At 36.2% G+C, this 13,247-nt stretch overlaps 1 protein-coding gene across 6 annotated transcripts in view; it reads left to right on the forward strand.

Moving 5' to 3' along the window:
- Window positions 1–13,247, forward strand: part of TRIM37 (tripartite motif containing 37) — a 164,403-nt gene that overhangs the window by 23,500 nt on the left and 127,656 nt on the right. For all 6 annotated transcript variants that reach the window (XM_033091886.1, XM_033091885.1, XM_033091887.1 and 3 more), the window contains exons 10-12: window positions 6,019–6,069; window positions 7,185–7,266; window positions 10,567–10,643. In XM_033091886.1, the coding sequence (XP_032947777.1) occupies window positions 6,019–6,069; window positions 7,185–7,266; window positions 10,567–10,643 (210 nt within the window). The remainder of the gene's footprint in view (window positions 1–6,018; window positions 6,070–7,184; window positions 7,267–10,566; window positions 10,644–13,247) is intronic.

Here is a 13,247-nt window from a genome sequence, read left to right on the forward strand (position 1 = left end):
TGGGGAACAGTGTGTACTTCCAGGACTTTTTTCCGAGTCAAGTTGTTGTCCTTTCAATCTTAGTTGTGGAGGGTGCAGCTCAGCTCCAGGTCCAGTTGCCGTTGCTAGTGGAAGGGGGCGCAGCCCACCATCCCTTGCGGGAGTTGAACCAGCAACCTTGTGGTTGAGAGGATGTGCTCCAACCAACTGAGCCATCCAGGAGCTGAGCTGCAGCTCAAGGTGCTGGGTTCAATCTTTAGTTGCAGGGGACGCTGCCCACCATCCCTTGTGGGACTGGAGGAATTGAACTGGCAACCTTGTGGTTGAGAGCCCACTGGCCCACCCACTGGCCCACGTGGGAATCGAACCAGCGGCCTTTAGAGTTAGGAGCATGGAGCTCTAACCGCCTGAGCCACCGGGCCGGCCCTCATGTTCATTCTTTTATTTACCTTTTGAGTTTACTTATATCTTGTTACATGGCGACTATAACTTATTTACACGTATGTTGTCAAAAGGAGAACTCATAAATAGATGGAAATGCCAAAATATTTTGAAGGCAACATGATGTTATCTCCAGATCCTACAAGATAGTGGGAGGAAAGAGGTGGTTGCGTTCTATACATCTTTAGTTTTTATCTTGGGCAGTCTTAGAATTCTTCTGAACAGAATATTCTTCTAAGCAATGTTAGACTACACTGTGGTGTTAAGAGTAGTGATTCTTAACACTGGTGTATTTTAACTCACTTGGGAGTCTTTTGAAAATTACCAGTGCTGGCCCATATTTCAGGTCATTTGAAATAAAATCTTTGTGGGTGTATTAGTCTGTTTGAACCGCCATAACAAAATACCACAGACTACATGGCTTATACAACAAAAGTTTATTCTCTTACAGTTCTGGACGCAGGAAGTCCAATATCAAGGTGCTGGAAAATTTAATTTCTGGTGAGGTCTCTCTTCTTGGCTTGTAGACAGCTGCCTCCTCACTGTGTCCTCCCATGACCTTTTCTCTGCATGCACAGAATCAATCTCTGATGTCTTCCTCTTCTAAAGACAAGAGTCATACTGGGTTAGGGTCCTGCCTTTTATAATCTCATTTAACCTTAATCACCTCCCTAAAGGTCCTGTCTCCAAATGCAGTCACATTGGAGGTTAAGGCTTCAACATATGAATTTGGGTGGGGGGGAACACAGTTCAGTTCATAACATTGGGTACAGCTAGGCATTTGTAGTTTTTTTTTCTTTTTAACTCTCCTTAGCTTATTCCTAAGATGAGAGGTTTAACCACTGTTTCACAGAAATACATTGCTATGATGGATTTCAATCTATCCTATACTTTAGAGATGGCTTATGAAAGACTGTCAAGTGTTTCTAGCATGCTGAGGACTGTGGTACATTTAGGAAACAACCTTTATTATAAAAAATGTGTATGTGTTTCACTTCCTTTGCTTTTTTCTCGAATATGTTATGCCCTCTGTTGGCCACAGGGTCTTGATTGTAATAGACTATATAGTGTAAGCCAGGGTTTTTCATCCTTGGCCTTGTTAGCATTTTGAGCTGGATAATTCTTTGTGGGGTGGATGGAGCTTTCCTGTGTAGGATGTAGCACCAGTCGCACCTCTCCCTTTACAGTTGTGACAAAATGTTTCTAGACATTTCCAAATGTTCCCTGGGGGCAGAATGGCCCCTGGTTTAGAATTAGGGTGTAAGCCCTTGTTCCTTATCACAGGTACATTCCTGAGAATCATGACCACCCACAGTTCTGTAAACAGAAGGGCAAAATTTTTCTGACAACCAGAACTCAGGTAGTTCTCACTGACCATAAGATAAGTCTCCATTTCTTTCTGAATTAACAAACCAGATACAGTATTCATATTAAAGCACTGACTATTAAAAGAACTGGGTATTTGCTATCATTAAAGAAATTTGGTTGAACCTAAGGATAAAGATGTTCACTAATGAAGGCTGCCTCTTTGATAATGTGGTCAGCCATTTCAGTTTTGAAGAAATACGTATATATATTTTTCAAGCATTCCATCCCTAGTGGAATGAAACAAGGTTTGACCTAAATACTATATACAAACATAAATGTTTTTCAATTCAAAGTATGGTACATGGATCACCTGTGTCAGAGCTGGAGTGTTGGTCCAAAATGCAAATTTCCAGGCCTATTCCCTGCAGTCTTCGGGGCGTGGTATCCAGAAAATAAATCTTGAGCATCCTAAGTAATTCTGCACTAAAGTCTGGGACCCACTGATATGGATAAACTACTATCCCGATACCACTTGGCAGCAGCTCATCAGGCAAGCAGCTCCGCTTTAGACTCCTTGACTGTCAATCTTTGTCACATCCAGTGATTGTTTTGGTTTCGGTTCCCTTTCTAACCTCCCAAGGAGCTTAGAACCCCAACAATTCTTGCTTTCACTACCTTCTTTTTTGGTTGTAGATGGGAGGGATTGAACTTGGGAAGGGGAAGGTAGAAGGCACATCAATAAACAGGAAACCACCAAAAAATTTTAAAAATTACAAGTCTGATAATTGAAGAGCTTTCCTTGGGTGAAGGTCACCTTACAATTCCCTCTCTCCAGTAATGCTTCCTGTCTTACTGGGAATTTTGGCTTATAACTTAATTGTAATTTTTATTAGAAACTTAGTTCACGAGTTGCAATATGTAGGAAATAGGTAGGTGTTCATCTCTTGGTGCATTGATCAGCAAAAAAAGAGGCTCAAATAAGAAAGGCCAGCATTTATTGACATTAAGTTACAGACCAGAGTTTAGATGTGCAAAGCAGTGGTGGTGAATAGTTCTAAGCTTTGAGATCATGACTGAATTGTCTTAAGTTTAGTTAGTTGATGATAGGTGATTCACCATAGGTAGGTAGGTAGGTAGATAGATATAGGTGATTCACCATAGATAGATAGATAGATAGATAGACAGACACACAAATATTTAAATCATTTATTGCCATTAAGTTACAGCATTTCAATATACACTGCATGGAAATACAGATACTTTTTCAAACACTGGCGATGAGATTTTATGTATGTGGCCAGCTATCAGTTGTCTCACGGTCATTAAAGAAAAAGTCAAGACTTCTGAGTACTTAACTGCTAAGAGTTACAAATTTTGTTCTCTTCAGTTTTTCATTAGCTAAATTTTAATAGATAATATGCTATTATTGCAGGTAAAACCATTGGGAATTATTAAAATGATTGCGTATTTTGAGCTAGTCTTTATGAGAAGTAAAATATTCAGTACTTGGAAGGCAGTGGAGGGTTGGTTTACGGACTCTCAGCTATATCTATAAAAATTCTGTGGTGGCCAGTTAGCTCAGTTGGTGAGAGCTCTTAACAAGGTTGCAGGTTTGATCCCCACATGGTCCACTGTGAGCTGCGCCCTCCACAACTAGATTGAAACAACTACTTGACTTGGAGCTAATGGGTCCTGAAAAAACACACTTAAAAAAAAAATTGGTTAGCAAAAATTGCATTTAGCATATTTTCTTTAGCAATACTTCATGGTGGAATTTGTGGCTCAGCTACAGCAGCTGGCAATGCCTTCTCTTCAAGGAGCCAGTTAGTTCTTTGTTTTCCATTGTTATGCTGATGTATTTTTAGTCCTCTCTCGTGTCTCTTGTTTGATAAGCCCTGTCCAGCGGGCTGCTTTGTGGCATGCAAACAGGAGCCAGTTTTGAGGCTGCACCAAATGTCATCTGCCCTGATAATCCTGGGAGACTTTTTCATGTCATTGATGGTAGCAATGGGAAGACCCCAATTGGCTGTTGGGCCCCTGAAGTGCAATCTCAAATGAGGTAGTCTCGGAAGTCCTTGCCCAGACATGGTCCACGTGCCGTGGCTGTGCCAGACCGCAGGCCTACCCAAGGTGCCCTTGCTGCTAAGTGGGCAGAGCAAACTCCACACCTGCCTGCTGCCCACCTTATGACCCATTCAGTGAATATTTGAATGCCAGCTATGTTCTAGGTGTATGCTAGGTTAAGTAGTAGGCATAATAGAAAGTTATTTCCTCAAATTATGACTTTGTGAGAAAGATAGATTATTGAAGCAGTAGTAAAATGGGATGACTGGTAATAGGCAAAGTATATGCATCCTGTTTAATGCTGCCCCATAGCACTAATTTGTTATGTTATTTGTATTTGAAAGTTTTCCCTTAAAAATACACATATGTAGGTGTATATATCACAATACCCTAGGATTGATTTCTGTGTTCTGAATGTGATAACTTTCTCTCAGCAAGTGAGAGCTAAGGCAGACCATACTGTACCCTCTTGGTTAGTGAGCTTTAGCAATCTACATTCTTTAGCTCCTGAGCTTTCTACCTCACTGTTGTGAGTTAATTGTGATCTCTCCTTCGGTTGTTTGTGTTTTGGTGAATCCTTTTGACCCTTAATGGCTGATAAAAATGACAATGATAGTCTGATTGTACAGCAAAAATAACAAAGGAAACACTGGATCTTAAGGACGTGGGGGAAGAAACAGTATGAAGATCAGCAGGCAACTGGGGGTTGGTTGAAGTCTTTAGACATTATGAAGGATCTTAGGAATTTTGTGGGAGAGCTGACCAACACTTGTGTGAGTAGAAGTTGCACGAAATTATAGCCCAAAGCATGTCATGACTTGACCAAATTTGAAGACCATCCTAGGGAGACTTCCTTGAGCTCTGATTCAGTTTGTGGTTCCGGAAGGGCTTCCCAGGCACTAATTGGATTGGTTCTGGCTAATTGGGGTTTGCGTATATTGGTGCTAGGAGAGCATATAATGAAGAGAAGTCAGAGCAGACCTCCAAAGGAATGACACTTGCAATCTGTTATCTGAAGGAATAGTAACGGTTAACCATGCTAAAGGGTCTGGGAATGAGGAATGTGAGTCTTCTAAGAAAAAGTGACAACTGCTTAGGGTTGTGGCAGGGGTGCTTGACAATGGAATCCTAGCTATACAAGGCAATCTGTGTAAAGCTGTGAGCTAGTCAGCTATATATACCATAAAATAAGGAATAATGCATTTTTTAATCTATGGTGTATGTTCACTGGCAAACCACTAATTTCTTTAGGTACTATCAAAGTGTGAAAATGCTATGGGTGTATCTTGTATCTTATTTTGTTAATCACAAATTTTCATGAACTTCAGAAAATACATTTGGAGCTGTGATGAAATGGCTTACAGGTTTTGGTAATTTTATGATTTTATATATTAAATGTATAACACTCTTACAATACTATTAATATATATGGTAGTGTCTTTATCATAAATATTTTACTATTTCTAAGGACAGCGCTCTGAGGAACACTGAGGTATTCTAGGGACAGTGCTACAGACTATTCACATGGTCTAAGGGTATTTAGCAGCAAAATGGACTATCACTTTGCCTGTCCCCTGTGGTTGTAGTTCAGTTCTGGAGAAGACTGTGAAAGTCACTTTGCCTGAAGTCATCTTGCCTTGAAGATGCTGTTTATGTGCTCAGCCATTCTGCTTGCCCCCTATGTGATTATTTATTCTTATCCTATAAAATTGTATAGGTTTGCTAATAAATAGTTTCACAGTCTTTACGGTTTGTCAGTATTCCTCATAATTTGTTCTGAAGAAAGAAGTTTGGGAATTTATTGTGATGTGTTTTGCTTTTGCTGTTTCTTTTGTTTTCTTTAAACCTGTTTATATTGGTTTCATATTTCAGGTTCCCAGTCTAAGCACCATTTTCTTCCCTGTCCTATTTCATGAGTACTTTTTAAATGTCGCTTACACTTATTTTAACACTTAATTATATATTGCATTTTTTAAAAGAGCTGTTTTATAAAATATTTGTTGAGGCCCCCATTTCATTGCAGACTTTTGATGTCATCTTTTGATGGTTTTATGAATTTGTTTGATTTAATGTTATTTTTAATAAGGATTTAAAAATATTCCTGAGGGACTTATTTTAGTTTAATAAAGTTTATAAGATATTACTGAAGGACTTTGTTTTTTAACTAAATGAAACTTTAAACTTATATAAGTCAAATAATTTTATTTTGCCTTTGCTTCTTTTTAGTGAATTAGTACCATCTTATGATTCAGCTACTTTTGTTTTAGAGAATTTCAGGTAAGAGTTTTTGACAACTCTGGATTTTTGTATGTATGCATAAGAGCCAGGAAGGTGTTATTCTTGGGTAGGATATAGACCTAACGAACTCTTTGACAACTCAGTGTAGTCTTAGAAGAAACAAATTTCCTATTAGAAACAGAGAGGTCATTTGTTTGGATTGCATTATTTCTTCAGGACGGGTTGCTTCTTTAGTATAGGAAAGGGAATCATTTTTAGAAGAAGAGGGTCCACGTAGCCTTTGCTAAGATGGGGCGAATTGGTGATAGAGATCAATGAGCACCCTACCCATTCTCTGAATTAAGAGTGATAGGAAGAAGTCCATTTTGGGTCCAATTTATCTCAGCTCAAAGTCAGGACTTGTAGGTAAGGTAGGATTATTCTAAGAAATTTGTAAGTTTCATAACTTGAGTGTTAATTTTTTTAGCCATTACTGCTTTTTGTCTAAGATTCAAAGCAAAGATCTTAAAACAAAAATGTCCTAAGGGACTTGTCTTCAAGGGTGGTATGGAAGTGGAGAACCAAGAATATAAGGTCTTGCCTTGGGGAGATAACTTCGAGAGGTCATAACCATCAAAATAAGCCAAACAGAATTTATACCTCTCCCTGTTTAATTTGTTTTTGTTTACGGGATAACTTTGTGGCTAAATATGTACTTTCTGAGGATTTCCTCTCATGTGTTAAGATTTAGCACATGTTCTTTTGTTTTTCTATTTAAAAAAAAGGATAATTGTACTACAGGGATGTGAGGAAAGAAGCGCATTTCTTTTTCCCTTTAATGATAAAAGACTGCTTGTTGAAGTGGTAGTTAAACTCAGGACACTTAGTTATATTTTCCTTTTCCCTAAAATGTCACGGTTTTGAGGTTTTTCTTTAACTTGAAACTGAAAAGATAGTGCTAAATATTTCAGTATTACTAAATTTTCTTTTATTTCAGAATGTAAGTATTATATATATAAATTAATACAGTGTAATTTTAACTTGTTCAGTCACCTTCTATTTCTTGTCCAGGATTTCAAATAAGCAACATAAATAAAGTGGTTGGGTTTGGTTTTGCCTATGCTACTTCACAACAATTTTGATCTTGGGATTTGGTTGGTTTTCTTTGACTTTAGCACTTTGCGCCAGAGAGCAGATCCTGTTTACAGTCCACCTCTTCAAGTTTCAGGACTTTGTTGGAGGTTAAAAGTTTACCCAGTAAGTTTTTCATATTTCTAATAACATTTTAAGCCAAGATCTTTTTCTCAAGATTCTCTAATACACTGGTTCACTTTTTTAGTGGAGTAAGGAATTAAAGTAATGACAATTTTTATATTACTATAGGGTCTATTACTAGATCTACGAAAAAATGAGTTCAAAATGAACAGTATGAACCCTGACATATTGCTGAATTTATTTCTTGTTTGTGGGCAGATACTTACCTTTAGATGAAATGTTTAAAATTCTTATTTTAAAAGTATTTTTTAAAGTAAAAATAGATACAGAAAGCCACGAGAAACAGATGTATGCTGGACACATACTCATGGTGCATTTCAGTATGACCTACATATTTTCTGCTAATTTGGCAGCTGGATCCCGTGGCATGATGAGACACATACTTGATTCCTATAGCAAGAATATAAGCGGTAGTGTGTTCTTTTATCATGTGATGTCTAGTCACATGTTTTTTAATGATTTTGGCAACTATTGATGCTCATTTTGTTCATCTGTTAATTTATTGGGAGTTGCAAAACAGTGATATTCTCATTTTATTGTTTCTTTTTCATTTGTTAGTTGTTACACTTTTATAAAGAGATGCTTTCCTTTATTATTTGGTTACCCAATAGTACAGTTCATGTAGAAGAGGCAGGATTCTTTCTTGTTATTTGCCAGTTTTCTTTATTATTCTCTGAAAATGATTAATTAGGTTTTTAAAAAATACCATTATGAACTCATGGATTTATATATACTTAATCTCTTCAAGTTGGCTTCTGTGTCTCTTGCTTTGACCCTAACATTGCTTAGTAGTAACCCTAGTAGTTAGCTTTCTTGTTCTCGTCCATGGCAAGATATTCTGTGCTCATCTTGTACATTTTTTTACTCCGTACCTGGAACTGGCCGTTTTATCCAAAGAACCTTGATTCCTATTAGTTGGAAGATTGTATTTTAAGACCTAACGGCACTAGGGATGTTCATTTCTATCAGGTCGGTCACTGTTTCTAGGCCTCCTTAGTGAACAGAGCTAGGAAATACGAAGGTAAATATATGGGATGTTTCTGGGGCAGGGGGCGTAATCTGTATTTATTTAAAAATTTATTTAGCAGACTTGATTTTTAAGAGCAGTTTTAGGTTAACAGCAAAATTGAGTGGAAAATACAGAGAGTTCCATACACCTCCTAACCCTCGCATACACAGCCTTCCCCATTATCAACATATGCACCAAAGTGGTGCGTTTGTTGCAGTTGATTGACATGTTATCATTATGATTGACATGCAGTTGATAACATGCATTGACATGTTATCACCCAAAGCCCTAGTTTACATTAGAGTTCATTGTTGGTGTTGTACAGTTTATAGGTTTTTTTGTTTGTTTTTAGGCCAAAGACCATACTTTGAGAAAAACTGTAGGAGTGTGGATAAAATTGAAATGGATTAGCTCCAGGGATCTCAGTGGGAAAAAAAAATATATGAACACTTTAAAATTGCTATATAATTGTAGAATATTGGGTTTTTTGATACATGTATGGATTTTTTTAAAAGAATTAACTTGAGTTAATGCTCACATTTACAATTCATATTTAAGACTATAGAGGTGTTTTTATAAACTTAATCTCTTTATATTACACTTGTATCTTCTTTCTTCCACTCTAGGACTCATACTTCTTGAAGTCATAGGAAATGAGAGAATTAGGATAGCTCATATTCAGTCACTCGTTTGCTTTATTTCACCTGACAAACACAGGCACCTCAGAAGAGGAACTCTAATTCTACCATCAATTTGCTCACTGAGAACTGTTTTAAAATATTTTTGCGTATGCTGTCCTCATTCCCCTCTTCTGCCATGTCTAGACAATAGTTTGGATGTCCACAGCTTGTTCTCTAGTAGATTCTATTGAAAGAACTGATGGAAACAATATTCCCTGAGTTTTTGTATGTTGAAAACAGTTTGCGTCCTTTGTAAAGCCAGTATTGCTGGATATACAGTTCTTGGCTCATGTTTTTTTATTCACTGTGTATCTGAAATATTCAATTCCACTTTCTTGAGGTAAAGTCTGATGATAAACTAATCCTTAAAAGGCATTTGCTAATACTGTCTAAATGCTCACATAATCTTGTTTTTAAATTCAGTAGTTTACTACTATACGGTTTGCTTGTTAGGATTTTCATTTAGATCGTTGATCTGTTTTCAGTTAATTTTTGTGTATGGCATAGGGATGCAGCTTCCTTGTTTTGCATGTGAATATCCAGTGTGATGTGGCCATCAAAAATATGGTGCCTTATTGAGAGATTCCCTGGCTCGGACCCCCTCCTCCACTTTTATGTGGACCTTCCCCTCCCTTTGTTTCTATTGTTTCTGTGTTGTTTATCTTTTATTTCACTCTGGCTGTTTGTTTGCAATCTCTGGATTTGTACTGAAAGGCCCTGGATATTCGTTTTCAAGAGTTTAGAGTGACTAGAGTGCATTTAGTTCTCAGACTTTTTAATATTACGCCCTCTTGTACTTAGCTGGTATTGCATTGAGCAGCTCTTTCCAGTTTCAGCTGTTGTATTTGGCTCACGATGCTTTTCAGTCAGTAACTCTTGGCCATTTTGTGATTTTCTATTTTCTGGTCCATTTAGATGTCCCATTGATTCCCTCTTCTTTCTCTCATACTGATGTTGATATCATTCAGGTCTTTGTGGATGTAATTGGTGTGTCTTTACCTGCTTTTATTTTGGGCTTGTGACCTGCGATATAGTTTTGTTGTAAACGTTGTTTGTGACCTTTTGGTTTTGCTGGCCAGTTATTTTTTGTTTTATGGTTGGATTTGGAGAGTTGCAGAAACTATGCTGCTATTATTGTGATGATTTTCCCAGAATCCTCTGCCTATTGAAAAATGTTAAGGCCAGTATTTTGTTAGACATATAGCTGGCATGTGAATAAGAGCAATAAAAAATTTTGTTCCTTAAATTGATGGTAAATATTAAGTCAAAAAAATTTCTACTGTTATTAGCTAATAAAGATCTGAAGTGAAAAATGTGCATTCCCTTTAATTAATTAATTTTAATTAATTAAAACTCTTTCTTAGTTTGTGTGCCTTAATATTTTCAAGTTTTTTTGATATACAAAAGTTTTGAATAGTTACACTCAAATCTTTTTTTTTTAATTTCTCTTACTGCTTTTAAGCTTAGAAGTACTTCCCAATCCAAATATCAGATATTAATGTGTATTTTTTTGTTTGTTTCATTGTGGCTTAATTCTTTACATTTAAATTGATCTGAAATTTGTATTTGTATAACATCTTTTATTTTTTTAAGGATGGAAATGGAGTTGTTCGTGGTTACTACTTATCTGTGTTTCTGGAACTCTCAGCTGGCTTGCCTGAAACTTCCAAGTAAGACATGCAATTAAATAAGAGACTTTAATATATGTTTATGTACATTACTTTTAGCATTTTCTTATTAATTGTTTTGTTAATTACTGTATTGTTGTGTTTGTTAAGGTGTACACTAGTATGTAATCCCGGAATAGTATGATGGCATAGACTGACAGTTCTCAAATTGTATATATAGCCTCAGGCCTCTTTATATTCATAAAATTTATTGGAAACACCAAAGAGTTTTTCTTAGTGGGGATTGTCTATTGATATTTTCTAAATTAGAAGTGAAAACTGAGGAAAAATGTTTTAAGTTTTATTAATTAACTTTAATAAACCTATTGCATATTAACATAAATATTTTCTTGAAAAATAACATTTTCTAAAGTAAGCAAAATAATATTTGATGACAAAACTTGTTTTGTTTTGCATTTTTGGAACTCTTTTAATGTACGCCTTTAAAAAAGGTGACTAGATTCTCACATCTGCTTCTATATTTAATTTTGTGCAGGAAGTTGTTTCGGTTGAAGTATATGTATGAAATCTAGCCTCACAGATTTTTAATATCATGCAGTTGGGGAAAGTTTATTTTTAAGGAGATGTAATTCACATACCATAAAATTTACCTTCTAAATAAGTATGCAATTCAGTAGATTTTACTGTATTTACCGAGTACTTCAACTGTCACCAATATCTAATTTCAAAACATTTTCATCACCCCACAAAAAAATCCCACGCCCATTAGTAGTCACTTCCCATTCCCTTTCCCCATCCTTGGTAACCACTAATCTACTGTTTGTTAAGTGGGAACATTTTATTTATTTATTTATTTATTTTTAGTAGGTGTAATTGGCATATAACATTAATAGTTTCAGGTACACAACATAACGGTTCAATATTTGTATACACTGAGAAATGATCACCAACAGTAAGTCTAGTTACTATCTGTCACCATAAAAAGTTACAAAAATTTTTTTTCTTGTGAGAATAAAGGGGAACATTTTTAAAGCAGTTTTAGATAATTGCAATCTTCTTTGATATTACAACATAATTGAACAAGTGGTTGTTTGTTAAATGTAATTTGTAATGTGGAATCTGGAACCATATCAGTAAGTTTTGTTTATTACATTAAAATCTTTTGGTTTGGTATGAGATGTCTGCTTTTCAGCTCTGATGGAGTAACGGGAGTAACCCTTTCTCCTGTAACAACCAAGAAAAAAGAAAAGTAACATTTTCTAGGTACTGGACATGAGGCAACAAATGAAGGCAATTCTGATACACAAGAAACAGACAAATGAGCCCTGTGATTGCCATAGTTTGCAGCCTTGAGAGACCGTTCTCAGGCTGTAACACAGGGAGGGGAAGCTAAGCTAGTCTGGCAGACTTTCTGAGTTGAGATAGTGCTGAGTGTCCAGGAGGACCAATGCAGCTAGAATGTATTGGGCAGAATATCAGGAGAGAGCTGCACAGACAGAGAGCTCCAGAGATCTGTAGAGGGTTCCTTTCAAGTACTCCACAGAGTACTGATCAGGGCTCATCTGTGAGGAAATTACATGAGGTTGGGGAAAGAATCATCTGAAAAGATTAGAGGAAGTGGTGCCTGGTGCTCATAAAGGGCCAGGAACTGTTTCTGTTCCCACCACTATAGTGGAGAAACTTAGAATTCATGGGGCACTGGGTAGAGTACTCAGGAAATTTTTGCCTCAGTAGAGGGGAATAGTTAAGTTCTAGACTAAACACTGCTCCGGACCTACCTAACAAATAAAAGCAAGACCTCAGAGGATCAAATTGTTTCCAAATAACTGCATCCCAGAGCAAAGCTCATGAAAATTTGTGATCACAACAATATCCGGCATCCCACAAAGTAAAATTTAAAAGCTCAGCTGTTCAGTCAGAGATTAATTGGCATGCAAAGAGGCAGGAAGACATAACCAATGAGAATAATCAATCAAAATTGAGCAAGAACTTTTTCTTTGTGTGGGTTGTATCTATTGATATTTTCTGAATTATAAATTAAAACAAAAAATTTTTAAAAATTGTCAGTTCATTTAAAATCATAATAAACCTATTGTATATTAACATAAATTAAATTTTCATGAATAATAACTTTTTCTAAAGCAAAATACTATTTGAAGAGAAAGCTTGTATTTCTGGAAATCTCTGAATGTATGGCTTAAAAAAGAAAACTGGAGTTTCATGTGAGGCATATGAAAGGACATTCAAGACAGTTATAACTATTCCATTTGTTCAAAAGTTAAGTAGAGATATGGAAGATATAAAAGACTCAAATTGAACTTGAAAATGAACTATATTTGAGATGAAAAATAAACTGGATAGCATGAACGACAGATTCGATATTGCAAAAGAAAAGATTAATGAACTTGAAGGTGTAGCAGTAGAAACTGTCCAAAATGAAACCTAGAAAAACGAATTCCGAAATAGTAGAACGACTTGAAACAGCTTAATGTAGAGATAATTGGAGACCTTAAAGGAGGAGATGGGAAGAAAAAAAGTAAAGAAATAATGGTGAAAACGTTCCAAACTTGATAAATACTTTAAAACCACAGATTCAGGAATCTCAATGAACTACAAGCACATGAAACATGAAGGAAATAGCAAAGC

The sequence above is a fragment of the Rhinolophus ferrumequinum genome, chromosome 21, assembly GCF_004115265.2.
Source record: "Rhinolophus ferrumequinum isolate MPI-CBG mRhiFer1 chromosome 21, mRhiFer1_v1.p, whole genome shotgun sequence".
NCBI classification, from domain to species: domain Eukaryota; kingdom Metazoa; phylum Chordata; class Mammalia; order Chiroptera; family Rhinolophidae; genus Rhinolophus; species Rhinolophus ferrumequinum.